At 38.8% G+C, this 17,693-nt stretch overlaps 2 protein-coding genes across 2 annotated transcripts in view; one reads left to right on the top strand and one right to left on the bottom strand.

Annotated features, from left to right (window-relative positions):
• Positions 1–8,749, bottom strand: part of LOC124607456 (serine/threonine-protein kinase fused) — a 209,860-nt gene extending 201,111 nt beyond the window's left edge. Inside the window, exons 1-2 of the mRNA XM_047139794.1 lie at positions 8,289–8,749; positions 8,061–8,174 (exon numbers count right to left, since the gene is read on the bottom strand). Of these exons, the coding sequence (XP_046995750.1) occupies positions 8,061–8,174; positions 8,289–8,399 (225 nt within the window). The 5' untranslated portion in view covers positions 8,400–8,749. The remainder of the gene's footprint in view (positions 1–8,060; positions 8,175–8,288) is intronic.
• A 101-nt stretch (positions 8,750–8,850) lies between these two features.
• The window catches only part of LOC124607446 (multiple inositol polyphosphate phosphatase 1), a 206,396-nt gene continuing 197,553 nt past the window's right edge, over positions 8,851–17,693 (top strand). Inside the window, exon 1 of the mRNA XM_047139783.1 lies at positions 8,851–9,103. The gene's annotated coding sequence lies outside the window, so the exon portion shown is untranslated. The remainder of the gene's footprint in view (positions 9,104–17,693) is intronic.

Here is a 17,693-nt window from a genome sequence, read left to right as displayed (position 1 = left end):
CAGTCGCCCTCAAAGGCCAGGATGAAAGCACCGGTAGTGACCCTATTACCCTTCGGCCCCCTAAAGACACGATGGACAAACTGTACACCTCGTCGTGCCAGGTTCTCACGTAGCTTGTCATCAGACTGTAGCAGAAGATCTTTATGAAAACTAATCCCCTGGACCAAATTTAAGGACTTATGGGGAGTGACAGTAACGGGGATGTCACCGAGCTTCTCACAGGCGAGTAATGCCTGGGACTGCGCAGATGAAGCTGCTTGTATCAAAATGGCGCCGCACCTCAGTTTGGAAAGAGACGCCACTTCCCCAAACATATCATCGAGATTGTGCACGAAGAAAAGAGGCTTAGTCCCCAAAAACGAATCCCCATCAGTTCTGCTGCATACAAGGTATCGTGGCGAATACGGCTCCTGTCTGTCTGCAGCCCTACGTTCCTCCCATGGTGTGGCTAGGGAAGGGAACGACTTCGGGTTATACGTCACAGCGTTAAATTCCACCTTACCACGCTTAGAGACATTGGCGGTCGGGCGACCACCAGATTGAGATTCCACCCGCTTCATTGCGGGGCATCCGCCCCGATGCTACCCACTCCGACCAGGGGCTCTCCCTACGGGCGCCACCCAGCCACAGCAAAGGCCACCTGGCAGGATGGCCGTTGCCGGGAGTCCCGATGCCCCAGAGAGACGAGCATCTACTCCTTGGCTTACGTGGGGAGGTGTCAGCTCAGGCATCGGCAGTACGATCCCTGTGTTGTCAGGGGGCTACAACCTAGAGGGTACATGACGACCCCACCACAACGGGCTGGCTACCGTGCTGGATTTCGGGTGCCATGGGTAGTCCATAGTGATCGTGGGTGCTGATGGTGAGGCACTAAGGGCGGTACATACACAATACATCAGGTGTGTATGCCCAAAATGAGGGATGGAGGGTGCAGGTACGACGCCAAGACGATCAAGAGTGCCAAGGTCTTAGGGCACAGAGGACTGATGGTGCACCACGTAAGGTGTCCTTCCCCAAAAGGCTCGTACTTCTGTGGAATTTGGAAAAATGGAGGTCAAACCCTAATGGGGACCATCACATTAAGGCCAAAACGTTTGAGACTCCTTTTAGTTGCCTCTTACGACAGGCAGGAATACCGCGGGCCTATTCTTACCCCCGAACCCGCAGGGGAATTCCCAGTCAATGTTCAATTCAATTGGACCAGAGGACCCAGTCCATTCCATGTAAACACAGACCCACCACTAGCTTTCACAATCTCTTGTTGACAATTTGGGTCCAACACTCTGTGATGTCAGTGCCACATTCAATCCCTACCATCAGCTCTTACTAAATGAAATAGGGACTCATATGACCAGGCCACCGTTTTCCAGTTGTCTACGGTCCAACCAAGACAGGACAGGCACTGCAGTTGGAGATGTGTTGTTAAGGGCACTCACGTAGGTCCTCTGTTGCCTTAGCACAATAATGTCAAATTTCAAAGGTCTGTCCTCACAGATACATTTGTTACATGCCCCACAATGATTTCTGCAGTTATTTCAAGCATGTTGCTTGTCTGTTAGCACTGATAACTCTATCAAACACTGCTGCTCTTGGGGGTAAGTAAAGACTGTCAGACACTGTGTTGTCTGTCGGGAGAGGTAATGCCTGAAATTTGGTATTTTTGGCAATCTCTTGACACTGTGGGTCTTGGAATACTGAATTCCATAATGATTTCCAAAATAGAATGTTCCATGAATCTAGCTCCAACTACCAAAACGTGTTTAAAGCTTGTTAATTCTTGTCACCTCACAGTGAATGTTTCAGGTACTTGTACCAAGCCATCGTTGCATGTGGTCACAATGTTGGTTGATTTCACTGATGTTTTTCATGGGCTTTTGAATGTATACTGTGATTACAGTGGCGCTGCATGTTTTCACGATATACCATAGCTGCCATACTTGTGAAATGCCTGATATGAATCCCACAAACTTATATGGGACATAATCAAAAGATCAGTTTGTGCACAAAATCCTGCACTAGCAATACTTTTCCAATGACTTGTCAAGCTCTGTTTCAAAACATTCCTGTTTAGTGCATATGTAAGTGAAAGAAATAACTTCTTGCCACGAAAATATGTGATATGTGCTTGTTGAACTATTTTTTCTCATAATAATATGAGTGTTGTAGAAGGATGAGGGTCATTCTACATAAAGAGGACCATCTCCAAATCCAATGAAATTTGGTGTGAAGGTTCTATATGGTCTTTGATAGTCGGCTAATTCCGCATGAAATGAGCCACGTGGTCATTGTTTGAAAATCAGTACTGTAAAGATTTAGGCATGGTAATAGGCTAACAAAATGTCAAATTTAATGATTTGAAACTAATTTTTATTATATTTAGTTATGAATCGTCATCCCAAAGATTGTAGTTGACTATACTCCATTAACACCAAAAAAACTCATTATATTTGCTGAACTGATGTGCTGTCTGTGAAACAGAAGATGCAACAATAAGCACGTTATTGTTTAACAATAGGTTTCCTTTATATCCTGAACTGAATATTTTTTTCTGGTAAGCTTTCTTTTGCATTTTTTTCTCTTTTTGAAAGTGACAGGGATTACTGCCACGCCCATGACAAAAAAGCAGATAAAGTTTGCTTCTTGTTTGAACAAATACACTACTGGCCATTAAAATTGCTACACTAAGAAGAAATGCAGATGATAAATGGGTACTCCTTGGACAAATATATTATACTAGAACTGACATGTGATTACATTTTCACGCAACTTGGGTGCATAGATCCTGAGAAATCAGTACCCAGAACACCCACCTCTGGCCGTAATAACGGCCTTGATATGCCTGGGCATTGAGTCAAACAGAGCTTGGATGGCGTGTACAGGTACAGCTGCCCATGCAGCTTCAACATGATACCACAGTTCATTAAGAGTAGTGACTGGTGTATTGTGACGAGCCAGTTGCTAGGCCACCATTGACCAGACGTTTTCAATTGGTGAGAGATCTGGAGAATGTGCTGGCCAGGGCAGCAGTCGAACATTTTCTGTATCCAGAAAGGCCCGTACAGGACCTGCAAAATGCTTTCGTGCATTATCCTGCTGAAATGTACAGTTTCACAGGGATCGAGTGAAGGGTACAGCCACGGGTCGTAACACATCTGATATGTAACATCCACTGTTCAAAGTGCCGCCAATGCGAACAAGAGGTGACCGAGACGTGTAACCAATGGCACCCTGTATCATCATGTCAGGTGATATGCCAGTATGGCAATGACGAATACACGCTTCCAATGTTGCAGTCACCACGATGACGCCAAACACGGATGCAATCATCATTTTGCTGTAAACAGAACCTGGATTCATCCGAAAAAATGACGTTTTGCCATTTGTGCACCCAGGTTTATCGTTGAGTACACCATCACAGGTGCTCCTGTCTGTGATGCAGTGTCAAGGGTAACCGCAGCCATGGTCTCTGAGCTGATAGTCCATGCCGCTGCAAACGTCATCGAAATGTTTGTGCAGATGGTTGTTGTCATGCAAACGTCCCCAGCTGTTGACTCAGGGATCGAGACGTGGCTGCACGATCCATTACAGCCATGCAGATAAGATGCCTGTCATCTCGGCTGCTAGTGATACGAGGCCATTCGGATCCAGCAGAGCTTTCCGTATTACCCTCCTGAGCCCACTGATTACATATACTGCTAAGACTCATTGGATCTCGACCAACGCGAGCAGCAATGTTGCGATACGATAAACCGCAATAGCGATAGGCTACAATCTGACCTTTATCAAAGTCGGAAACATGATGGTACGCATTTCTCCTCCTTACACGAGGCATCACAACAATGTTTCACCAGGAAAAGATGGTCAACTGCTATTTGTGTATGAGAAATTGGTTGGAAACTTTTCTCATGTCAGCACATTGTAGGTGTCGCCACTGGCACCAACCTTGTGTGAATGCTCTGAAAAGCTAATCATTTGCGTATCACAGCATCTTCTTTCTGTTGGTTAAATTTCGCGTCTGTAGCATGTCATCTTTGTGGTGTAGCAATTTTAATGGCCAGTAGTGTACTTCAAAATTTTTAATATTCTAGGAAAGTGAGGTTAAGTAAATATATTAACTTCTAAACCTATTAAGTTTTGGAAATAACTGTATTTTATCCAGGAATGTCGTCACAGGTGAGACAATATACACACATTTTTAAAGATAATAAATACCAGTATATAAAATTTAAAACAAGCTGTTTCTGTTCACGTGAAATTTTATACTGGCGAGATTTCAAATAAATACAGGTCTACTGACATTAAAAATAAATGTAAATAATGTATCTAGCATTCACAGATAATGACTTCTTCAACAGAAAGAATGAGAAAGCTGCAGGATAAAATAAAGGAAGATCCACTGAAACATGAAGAACACTTTTAAAAAAAATGGAGAGAGAAAGGGACAAAATGCGAAGACTGAAGAAAAGAAAGCAACTGCTGATGAACCAACAAAGTCTACTAAAAAAGAGAGAGAATGATAAAACTAGACAAGGGTGTGTAGAGAAAGGAAACATAAAAATATGGCAGAAACAAACCATACCAGTGAATTAGGATCTTACAAATGTTCCCAGACATTAGGCAAAGCTGTACATAAGGCAAAAAAATCACTTCCAAACAGTCCAAGGAAACGGCCTACTGTTTTCAGGAAACTAGTTATGGAACTGGATCTTGCTGACATTAAAAGAAATGTTAAGATATCCCCAAAAGGTTCAAGAAGTTTGCCAACTGAAACAAGAAATAAAGCAGTTGAGTATTTTCGTCAAGATGATGTTAGCAGAGCTACTCCTAGTATTCAGGATTTAAAATCTGTTGAAGACCACTGAAGTGGAAAACAAGCACATGTTCAGAAACGGTATATGAATATGACTGTTGGTGAGACCTATGAGGAATTTAAGAATTCAAACCCTGATACTCCATTAGGAACGTCAACATTTTATGAACTAACGCCAAGTCATGTACTACCAGTTTCAGAAACACCTCAGAATGTGTGTGTGTGTGTGTGTGTATGCAAATACCATGCAAATTTTAAATTTCTAACTGAAAGCATTTCACATGTGGTTCCAGATTTTCCTATTTCTACTAAAGAGCTGCTTCAGAAAGTTACTTGTGGTATAGAAAATGAGGACTGTATGACACAAAAATGCAGAAAATGCAAACATGTGGTTGACTGATGAAAATCAAGATAAAATTCTGTCCTGGAAGCAGTGGAAGCACTATGATGGAGTGCCAAAGCTGATGGAAAATACATCAACACTGAAATCAGCCACTAAAGAGTTAGAGGACCAGATGTCAACATTTGAAAGGCATTTCCGGGTAAGAGAAAAACAAGCCAAATATTCTGAATCTTGTCAGAAAGAGCTTAAAAAGAAAGATGTTGCCATGCAAGTTGACTTTGCCGAGAACTTTTCTTCAATGTCACAAGATAAAATTCAGGCTGCACATTCGAGCGACAAACAAGTAACATTATTTATGTGCTGTGTATGGGATAGTCTAAAGACTGTTTCTTCTTATGCAATTGCAAGTGATTATCTTTCACATGACAGATTTGCAGCTTGGTGCTTTCTTGAAAACATTATATCACATCTAAAACGGCAGAACTGAAATTTACAAAAAGTTCATATGCTTTCGGACAACTGCACTGCACAGTTTAAAAATAAATTTACATTGTCATACCTCTGCTGCACCAAATCCTGTTTGGGAGTTGAAATTGAGTGGAACTTCCTTGCCACTTCACACGGCAAATGGGGCTGTTGATGGGATAGGGGGAACAGTGAACAGAACTGTTTGGAGAAGAATCAGAAGTCGGACAGTGGAGGTGAATAATGCAAAGGAATTTTCATATTATGCGAGTGGTAAATTGAATGAAGTTCATGTTCTCTTTATTTCAAGCAGTGATGTAGACAAGACAAAGGAATGGCAGACAGGGCTTTGGGAAGATGTCATTCCTATTCCTAACGTCCATTCTAACCATTATTTTAGAAACTATGACAATCGCCTTATTTTAGCTGCGGAAACATCTGGCAGTGAAATGACAAGATATGAAATCTTTCGCAAGATCCCTAAATCCAAGAAACAGTTGAAATTTTCTGATGTTTATTCAGATTCCGAAGAATCTAAGTTCAAGATAACCAACATCAGAAAATGAAGTACAGGCAACCATAAACCCAACTAAGGAAGTTAAAGCTAGAACCTTTTTGATCATCAAGCTGCAGAGTGAGAGGGGAAATGGACAGAATTTTGTTCCTGTTTGCCAATTAGTATGTGTGGCCAATGAAATCAAGGTTATGTTTTTAAAACTATGTGAGAAAGAAAACAAACTGTTTTGTGCTAATGAAAATGACATTTCAATTATTTCTTTACAAAAGAATGTTGTTATGATTTTGAATCCTCCTGCGATTCAAATGAAAGGAAATCGAGTTTTTAATTACTTTCGTGAAACTATTTAAGTATGTATTTCTGTATTTCTTTAGTTAGCTAGTTGAGTATTCGTTCCTTTATTTATTTGAACATGACAATGCTTCATTCTCCATATTGTGTATTATGCTGAGCTAAGAGAGTGTTTCAGTTCAAGAAGAGCTGTCTGTTAGTCTCTAATACAGAAATGCGTTTTTTATTAATTTAACACAAACACCACTTTCATTAAGCAACGTGATTTTTTTGTACTGCAAAAAAATGTAATGAATCCATTATCACCCTTTAATTCTCTGAAATATTGAGAGAAATTTGTACATGTCACACCTGTGACAACCGAAATTATGTTATTACTTTGAAAATAATGTAAGTTTCTTTCTGACATTTCATGGCTATTGCAGTAAGTTTTCAGTATTATACAGTTATTAATTTGTTTACATATACTCATTCAATTCACAGATTTTTCCCTGTAACGTTCAATGTGCCACACTGTACTTCTGAATTTTGTCACGCCCGTGACATATGCTTTTTGGTTACTAATATAGGTTTCAATCAATTACAAAAATTATATTCAGACTTAGTAATATAATCAATTTCCTCATAAATGATATATATTGAAAGAGGAATCTTTAATATGGGACATTTTAAAATTATTGTACAGTTCATTTATAGAGTTCAAGTGTCACACCTGTGACTATGGAATCAGTCAGTCATATACCAAATTTCAGTCTAGAATCTTCAGCCTGATTGCATCCTGTTCCAGTCCCTCCACCACGGAAAATTTCCTGGCAGTAGTGGTAATCGAACCAGTGTCCTCTGCATATTGTCTAGACATGTGTTTATGGACAAGCTGATTTAAAAAGCTCTTTAATATTATCAGACATTCATCCAGACATTACTTTTTTGTGTAACATCCAAAGAGATTGACACTCAGCAAGGCTGTTATAAATAGTGAAAAAAAATTAATTTTGTAAGCTTAATAATATCTTACTTGTGCCATATTACGTATGTTTTCATCACACCCTGGATTAAATGCGTCAGTAGTTTAGTTTGCACCGCTTACCTAACATTTGAAGTCACTTTACTGGCCATAGAACACTTACTGCCCTGTCTTTACATACTCAAAATACGGTACTTATGCACACCAGTTACTTAGGACAATAAACATAGAACAAGGACACAAAAGTTCTTAACGTTTTTTGTACTGTTGGTAACACTCGAGAAAGTGAAGTAAATGATACTCTGCTGTTAGTTTGACTGGGAACAGACTGGGGGGGGGGGGGGGGGGGGATGGAGCAGCTCTATTTTTTGTAAGAAACGCAGAACTATGTTAAATAGTTTGCATTTATATAGTTAAACTCTCAAATTTTATAAACAATGTAGCTACAGATTCATATCTTCACTGACCAGTGACATGCCCAAAGGCTACTAAAAATGCTGACCACCACCTTCACATCTTTGATGATTTCTACACACAAATATATTTATAATTTTATTAGGTAACGCCCGAAGCAAACTTCTTCAGAGAACTACATTACAGCAGTAGGGCATTTGCAGTTGAAAGACTCTTAAACTTATATATTCTGTTGCAACGTAACATTTTATTTTACCTCGTCTTCGGTTTCAAACGAATCCAGCATCCGAATTATATTCGGATGGTTAAGATGCCGCTGAATCTCACATTCTTGCCTCAGACTTCTTAATTCCTTTTCTGGTCTACCCCGCTATTGCAAAACAGGAAAAATACAGCTGCTTTATAAATGGAAAAGAAAGGTGACTTGGTAGTATGTCATATTCATGTTTAGACGTGTCTGATAATTTCGATCGTAAGTTTATACCTTTCTTATGACTTTCAACGCCACTACTTCATTTTTATTTCTAATTTTTGCTTTAAAAACTCTTCCAAATGATCCTTCACCTATCAATCCCAACACTTCATAACCATCCATTTTCTGTCTACAACTTGAACGAGCTGTGCGTCTTTCATTTACTTTTGCAGCACGTTTCAGTTAATATCTCAGTATTTTTAAATACATTTCTAGTAGGAAACTATGGTGTCTTCATAAATTTTAATCACAAAGCCTATTTACTACGTCTACTTCCTTTATCCATATAGGCATATAATATGTGTTAAACAAATCGATGTTCGTTAAATATCCCGCGCCTAAAGGAAATGTTTCTATTGAGAGACATTCGCAGTTGATCACAAAGCCTATTTACTACGTCTACTTCCATTAACCATATAGGCATATAAAATGTGTTAAACAAATGGATGTTCGTTAAATATCCCGCGCCTAAAGGAAATGTTTCTATTCAGAGACATTCGCAGTTGATAGGGGAAGAAATTTACGTTCTGTGGCATTGCCTACCCTGAAAAATAACACACTGCGGCATTTTCGATTTCAAACAATCCAGGGTGTGGAAGACGCTTTTGTTGTTTTCCGAATAATATGGTGGATAGCAAATTATTGGAATGATGAAAATTAATCTGTTGTGAAACTATAATTCATTTATGTTTATTATCAGATAACAGTTATGTGATAAAGCACAATGATCCTGTTCATACACCGATGTGTAGAGGAATTGGCGAATTATATGCAAGACTAATTGACACATACTGCTTTATCTTCAACCTCCGAGGTCTTACCGAAAGGTAAATTACGTATAGTACTTGGTCTATTGCGTTTTGATATCGGCAAAGTAGTTTTAAGTTACAGCGGCCAGGTAGCCAACATGTAATTTCTTTTAGGAATTGGTATATTGGCGACGACAGTTAAAGAATAGAGCAACGACATATACATATACCATACAAAATCGCAGTTAGGACTACTTTGTACACTGTCAAAGTAAAGTTTAATGCATTTATCTCTCCAAAAAGCAGTATCTTCCACGGATTTCACAACTTTTATTTATTCATCCGTGGATCATTTTTGACAACACTATGATACACGTCACGAAAAGTAGAAACGCGTAGAAAGTTATAGTTGTGTGAGGGCCTATATGTCACAAGGATGTAGAACTGAAGCCACTTCAAAGAAACCATGCTGGCGTTTGCCTCGGCGGTTGGGGAAAGCCACGGACAACGTAATCAGGATGTTTTGACAGGGATGTAAAACATACTCATGGAAATCACATTTCACTGGCAGACACCACTTAGTGAAAGTTATGTGACACTATAGTACGTCATTAATAAAATATCTTGATTTACAGTAGTTCACATTTTCCTGATGAGAAACTTGTTTTTGGTAAAATCTTGTATATGCGATTTTCCCAAGTCACATAACTGCGCATTACAAGAGCAAGGAATTAATAACTATTTGCCTTTGTAGGGCTGAGTTTCAAACTAAGTTTAAAGCTATCTGTATGGACTATTCTGCTGACATTTACCTGATAATATGCTGTTTTGTTTCCATATTTAAACATAGTATTGCTGTGGAAATATTTGCTTTTTCAATATTCAGATGGAATTGTCTTTGAAGTTGTCTTGAAGGACTGTGTGTGAAGTGTTCCCAGCATAAATAATGACTTTTATTTCCTTCAACTACATCCAGGTCTAAGTATAAACTTCTGCTGCTGTTGTCACTGTGTAAAATTCTTAAAGGTTTTTGACCACATTGTCTATATGTAAAATTCCCGGATGTTTTGCTGTCAGCGGAACATCATGAGGAAGACCATTTGCAGCAGTGGCTGAAGTGTCGGTGTTTTGTGTATTGACAATGCGATTGAATACCTTGAAAATTTTTTGTAGCTGACATTCAGGTCATTTATGTAAAGAATGAAAAGTAGTGGTCAAAGTGCTGAACCCTGAGGTACTCTGCACTTAATACTAGAGCGGGTATTGACACAGTGGTACGCATTTTATATTTTATCTCAAAACACTTTTCTCTCTGTTTCACAAAAAGTTTTATAAGGTTGGCCGACTTTCCTGGCACTCAAAAGGGTGAAATTTCTGCACTGTTGTGACATACAGAGTCAAAAGTTTTAGACAGATCAAGAAACAACCCACAAACTTACTTTCTTTTTCACCTAACAGCTTTGAACTAAACAGTAGAAAATAAGCAGTAGCTGCCTTACTTGGCCGGTGTTTCCTAAAACCATGCTGTACCTAACTTAGACTGTTGTGTCAGTCTATGAACTTAACTAGCCTGTATTTTATTACTTTTTTTCTGTATATTTGACAAGGCGTAAGTATGCATATGGGTCTGTAATGTAATGGGTCCATCCTAGAAGATTCTGATTTCACGCTTTTCTGCAGCTGAATTGTTAATGACAAATTGCCCCAAAATATGATGCCATATGAAACCAGTGAATGAAAATAGGCATAGTAGGCTAATTTACTTACATGTTTATCACCAAAGTTTGCAATAACCATAATAGCGTAAGCAGCTGAATCTAACCAGATCATCGGTGTGTTTCTTCCAATTCAATTTCTCATCAATGTGCACACCCAGGAATTTGGAATATTCTGCCTTAGCAACGGACTTCTTTTCATAGTCTATATTTATCAATGGTGTTACGCCATTTACTTTACAGAATTGTATAAACTGCATTTTCTCAAAATTTAGTGAGAGTCCATGTGCAGAGACCCACTGAATAATTTTCTGAAAGACATTGTTTACAATTTCCTCAGCTGATTCATGTTTGTTGGGTGTGATTACCTAGACTTATATATTCAACAAAAAGAACTAGCTTTGCAGCTTCGTGAATATAGAGTGGCAGGTCATTAATATATATTAAGAACAATAAGGGACATAAGACGTTTGGGAAAATCACATGTACAAGATTTTACCAAAAACAAGTTTCTCATCAGGAAAATGACAACTACTGTATATGATGATATTTTATTAATGATGTTCTATAGTGTCACATAACCATGCTTAGCTTATTGTACTCTGGTTTGGGATTGTACTGTAAATGTGCACTGGACTATACAGACGTTGTTAAAAAATTCAAGTGAAAATCATCTGACGTATCACCAAAATATCTTCTAGAAATTCTTGGACAGACAAAGTTACAGATCCCCTGAGGGACATCATTCTTGATACTTCCCGAGTTAGAGGACTCTGCTGATTTTTGCAGACTACCTGTATTGTTAATCCTTCTGCATTCTTCCAGTTAAATATGAATTAAACCATTTGTGCCCTGTCCCACTCATACCACAATACTTAAGCTTATCTTGAAGAATTTCATGATTCACATAATCAAAAGCCTTTGAGAGATCACAAAATTTCCCAACTGGCGATGTTCAGTTATTAAATGCATTTGCTATTTGACCAGTGAAAGCAAATATAGCATTTTCCGTTGAAAAGCAAACGCTCGGTAGTCCGGCCTCTCAGTAATCTGGCACACATCCAGCCTCAAGTCGTTCAACCTGAAATGATGCCTTCAGTAATGAAATCTCATCTGCAACAACGTTGTTAGTTAATTATAATGTTCAGCATTCCTGTATACTTTGAAATTGTGGCTTTCCTTATGCATCATTATCATGGCTTCTAAAGGTAAACACGTTATGCTCGATCTCAAGCAGAAACTTAAAATTAGGCATACACTGAACTGAAGTTCGTCGCAGAAAACCATTGTTGCTGGCAACAGTGTTGGACGAGCAACTACTTATGACCACACTTCAGCAGAAAAGAGGTAATCATAAGCTCACAGGAAAGTCATGATGAAACTGATGAAGAAGAGGACACAGGAGGAGAGAACTGCTGGTGCTGAAGCTGGAGACGTCTTCCTGGAGTACATTATGCAACAGTCAGAAATGTGGCAGGACCTATGAAGTGTCTGTAAAGCCATTGTGTGATAAAGCATACTACCATTGCGTATCATCATGGGGACAACTAAAACTTTGGGGCATGTTTCATAGTGAATGACATGTAATACTAGTATGCCTGTGAACACTCAAGGAGTAAGTTTTGTGTAAAAATGAATGTATCTTTTGATTTGATACAATACAATCCCTATGTGTTTATATTAAATTTTAGACACTCTCAACAGTCTGGCATTTCCGATAATCTGACACCCATATGTGCGAGGAATGGCCAGTTTAGCAAGAGTTTATTGTACTTGATTTTCACAAATATGTGATGCTACTGTTGAATATATTACCTTTTCAAGAATTTTGGACAAAGCTGTCAGAAGCGAGATTGGGCAGTAGTTGTTAGCATCAGACCTATCTCCTTTTTTTATGCAATGGTTTAACAATAGCATATTTCAGTCTATCTGGAAAAAAAAAACCCATTTCAGTGAGCTGCTACACATGTGGCTGAGAATCCTACTTATTTGTTGGGAACAAGCTTTCAGTACTCTGTTGGAAATACCATCAATTCCATGTGAGCTTTTACTTTTGAGTGAATCTATTTTTTTCCTAATTTCGGTAGGAGATAAGGGTTGAATTTCAATTTTATCAAATTGCATAGGTATTGCCTCTTCCATATTCTGCCTCGCATTTTCTAATGAGTAGCGGCAACCTATTTCCTCTGCAAATGATTATAAAATTTTTTTTCTGCTTCTGACTTCTTGTTAACAAATGTTTCAAGGAGTTTGATAGAAATACAGTCTTCCTGTGCTCTCTGTTGCCCTGTTTCATTTTAACATTATTCCAAATTGTTTTAATTTTATTATCAGATGTGCTAGTCTCAGACATAATGCACATACTTCTAAACTTTTTAATAACTTTTCTTAATACAGTGCAGTAGTTTTTATGTTTCACTGTTTCGGGATCATTACTCCTCGTAGCTATAAGATACATTTTCCTTTTCCGTTTACAGGATATTTTTATCCCTTTAGTAAGTCATGAAGTTTACATGGTTTCTTACAATTACATTTCACTATTTTTTTAGGGAAACTGTTTTCAAATATACCCACAAAGGTATCATGAAATGTTGTTGTTGTTGTTGTTGTTGTTGTTGTTGTCTTCAGTCCTGAGACTGGTTTGATGCAGCTCTCCATGCTACTCTATCCTGTGCAAGCTTCTTCATCTCCCAGTACTTACTGCAACCTACATCCTTATGAATCTGCTTAGTGTAATCATCTCTTGGTCTCCCTCTACGATTTTTACCCTCCGCGCTGCCCTCCAATGCTAAATTTGTGATCCCTTGATGCCTCAGAACATGTCCTATCAACCGGTCCCTTCTTCTTGTCAAGTTGTGCCACAAACTTCTCTTCTTCCCAATCCTATTCAATACCTCCTCATTAGTTACGTGATCTACCCATCTAATCTCCAGCATTCTTCTGTAGCACCACATTTTGAAAGCTTCTATTTTCTTCTTGTCCAAACTATTTATCATCCATGTTTCACTTCCATACATGGCTACACTCCATACAAATACTTTCAGAAACGACTTCCTGACATTTAAATCTATACTCGATGTTAACCAATTTCTCTTCTTCAGAAACTCTTTCCTTCCCATTGCCAGTCTACATTTTACATCCTCTCTACTTCGACCATAATCAGTTATTATGCTCGCCAAATAGCAAAACTCCTTTACTACTTTAAGTGTCTCATTTCTTAATCTAATTCCCTCAGCATCACCCGACTTAATTAGACTACATTCCATTATCCTCGTTTTGCTTTTGTTGATGTTCATCTTATATCCTCCTTTCAAGACACTGTCCATTCCATTCAACTGATCTTCCAAGTCCTTTGATGTCTCTGACAGAATTACAATGACATCGGCGAACCTCAATGTTTTTATTTCTTCTCCATGGACTTTAATACCTACTCCGAATTTTTCTTTTGTTTCCTTTACTGCTTGCTCAATATACAGATTGAATAACATCGGGGACAGGCTACAACCCTGTCTCACTCCTTTCCCAACCACTGCTTCCCGTTCATGTCCCTTGACTCTTATAACTGCCATCTGGTTTCTGTAAAAATTGTGAATAGCCTTTCGCTCCCTGTATTTTACCCCTGCCACCTGAAGAATTTGAAAGAGTATTCCAGTCAACATTGTCAAAAGCTTTCTCTAAGTCTACAAATGCTAGAAACGTAGGTTTCCCTTTCCTTAATCTATTTTCTAAGATAAGTCGTATGGTTAGTATTGCCTCACGTGTTCCAACATTTCTGCGGAATCCAAACTGATCCTCACCGAGGTCGGCTTCTACCAATTTTTTCATTCGTCTGTAAAGAATTCGCATTAGTATTTTGCAGCTGTGACTTATTAAACTGATAGTTCGGTAATTTTCACATCTGGCAACACCTGCTTTCTTTCACATCTGGCAACACCTGCTTTCTTTGGGATTGGAATTATTATATTCTTCTTGAAGTCTGAGGGTATTTCACCTGTCTCATACATCTTGCTCACCAGATGATAGAGTTTTGTCAGGACTGGCTCTCCCAAGGCCGTCAGTAGTTCCAATGGAATGTTATCTACTCCCAGGGCCTTGTTTCAACGTAGGTCTTTCAGTGCTCTGTCAAACACTTCGCACAGTATCATGTCTCCCATTTCATCTTCATCTACATCCACTTCCATTTCCATAATATTGTCCTCAATTACATCGCCCTTGTATAGACCCTCTACATACTCCTTCCACCTTTCTGCTTTTCCTTCTTTGCTTATAGCTGGTTTTTCACCTGAACTCTTGATATTCATACAAGTGGTTCTCTTTTCTTCAAAGGTCTCTTTAATTTTCCTGTAGGCAGTATCTATCTTACCCCTAGTGAGATAAGCCTCTACATCCTTACATTTGTCCTCTTAGCCATTTTGCACTTCCTGTCGATCTCATTTTTAAGTCGTTTGTATTCCTTTTTGCCTGCTTCATTTACTGCATTTTTATATTTTCTCCTTTCATCAATTAAATTCAATATTTCTTCTGTTACCCAACGATTTCTACTAGCCCTCGTCTTTTTACCTACTTGATCCTCTGCTGCCTTCACTACTTCATCCCTCAAAGCTACCCATTCTTCTTCTACTGTATTTCTTTCCCCCATTCCTGTCAATTGTTCCCTTATGCTCTTCCTGAAACTCTGTACAACCTCTGGTTCTTTCAGTTTATCCAGGTCCCACATCCTTAAATTCCCACCTGTTTGCAATTTCTTCAGTTTTAATCTACAGTTCATAACCAATAGATGGTGGTCAGAGTCCACATCTGCCCCTGGAAATGTCTTACAATTTAAAACCTGGTTTCTAGATCTCTGTCTTACCATTGTATAATCTATCTGATACCTTCTAGTATCTCCAGGATTCTTCCATGTATACAACCTTCTTTTATGATTCTTGAACCAAGTATTAGCTATGATTAAGTTATGCTCTGTGCAAAATTCTACCAGACGGCTTCCTCTTTCATTTCTCTCCCCCAATCCATATTCACCCACTATGTTTCCTTCTCTCCCTTTTCCTACTCTCGAATTCCAGTCACTCATGACTATTAAACTTTCGTCTCCCTTCACTACCTAAATAATTTCTTTTATCTCATCATACATTCATCAATTTCTTCATCATCTGCAGAGCTAGTTGGCATATAAACTTGTACTACTGTAGTAGGCATGGGCTTCGTGTCTATCTTGGCCACAATAATGCGTTCACTATGCTGTTGGTGGTAGCTTACCCACACTCCTACTTTTTTATTCATTATTAAACCTACTCCTGCATTACCCCTATTTGATTTTGTATTTATAACTCTGTATTCACCTGACCAAAAGTCTTGTTCCTCCTGCCACCGAACTTCACTAATTCCCACTATATCTAACTTTAACCTATCCATTTCCGTTTTTAAATTTTCTAACCTACCTGCCCGATTAAGGGATCTGACATTCCACGCTCTGATCCGTAGAACGCCAGTTTTCTTTATCCTGATAATGATGTCCTCCTGAGTAGTCCCCGCCCGGAGATCCGAATGGGGGACTATTTTACCTCCGGAATATTTTACTCGAGAGGACGCCATCATCATTTAACCATACAGTAAAGCTTCATGCCTTTGGGAAAAATTACGGCTTTAGTTTCCCCTTGCTTTCAGTCGTTCGCAGTACCAGCACAGCAAGGCCGTTTTGGTTAGTTTTGCAAGGCCAGATCAGTCAATCATCCAGACTGTTGCCCCTGCAACTACTGAAAAGGCTGCTGCCCCTCTTCAGGAACCACACGTTTGTCTGGCCTCTCAACAGATACCCCTCCGTTGTGGTTGCACCTACGGTACGGCTATCTGTATCGCTGAGGCACGCAAGCCTCCGCACCATCGGCAAGGTCCATGGTTCATGGGGGCAGGATCATGAAATACGTTAAATTTTAAATTAGCATTAGAGTCCCAGTACACCTCATCCCAGTTTAACTGTTGCAAGCTTTCCCCACAATTTTCAGTTGCTAAATCGTTAATTGAATGCACTATTTTGGAGGGCTATTTTGCATTACTGTATGGAGCAATGCCATCTACTGCAATTGCTGTGCATCATAATCAGACAGGCTACTCTTAACAGCAAAGTTTTTAGTTGATTAAATTTATCTTTGACTATAAAAACTTAATAACTTTGCTTAATACAGTGCTACTTTCCTGTACCACCCGAGTAGGAAAATCAATAACTGAAATCAAATTGAAGTAACCTAGTAATATTTCAAAGTCAAGCTTTCTGTAGATTCTTTCAGAAATTTTACATTGAAATCCACACAAACAATAATTTGCTTCCCTCTGTCTGACAGACAGCACAACAAAGAATCCAAGTTCTTCAAAAATAGTTGAAAATTTTCCTATGGGGGGACCTGTGCATGGCTACAATTATAAAAGTGCCATTACTTGGTTTAAGCTCACACACACATTCTTCTATATGTTGCTCTACACAAAAAATTTTTTTGTTTCCAAATTTTTCACACTGTGACAGATTTTAACATGTATGGCAACTCGTCCTCTTTCCATAGTGCCTCTACTTATATGTGCTGAAAGCTTATATCCACCTACATTTACCATTTCCATATCTCTGACAATATGATGTTCAAACAGGTGTAGTACATCTATTCCACTCTCAGTTTCTAAATCTTCTAAACAAACAAGAAGCTCATCTACTTTGTTTTTTTAATCCCTTGATATTCTGATGCAATATATTAACATTATTTTTCACTGTGCTTTTATGAGATTCTTGTGACATCCTAACATTATTTTTCACTGTACTGTTATGAGAATCTTGTTATATTTTCACATCTCTAGTACCTGCCTGTCTGAGCTTCTCATTAAGCTTAATTTCAATCAATGTTGGATGATTCGACACTGATCTTAGCCTAAAAAAGTAGTACTACGAGTTTCAGTGCCCTCCCCCCTAA

The sequence above is a fragment of the Schistocerca americana genome, chromosome 1, assembly GCF_021461395.2.
Source record: "Schistocerca americana isolate TAMUIC-IGC-003095 chromosome 1, iqSchAmer2.1, whole genome shotgun sequence".
Lineage (NCBI taxonomy): Eukaryota > Metazoa > Arthropoda > Insecta > Orthoptera > Acrididae > Schistocerca > Schistocerca americana.
The sequence above is the reverse complement of the archived record's forward strand: the minus strand, read 5'-3'. Positions and strand labels throughout refer to the sequence as shown.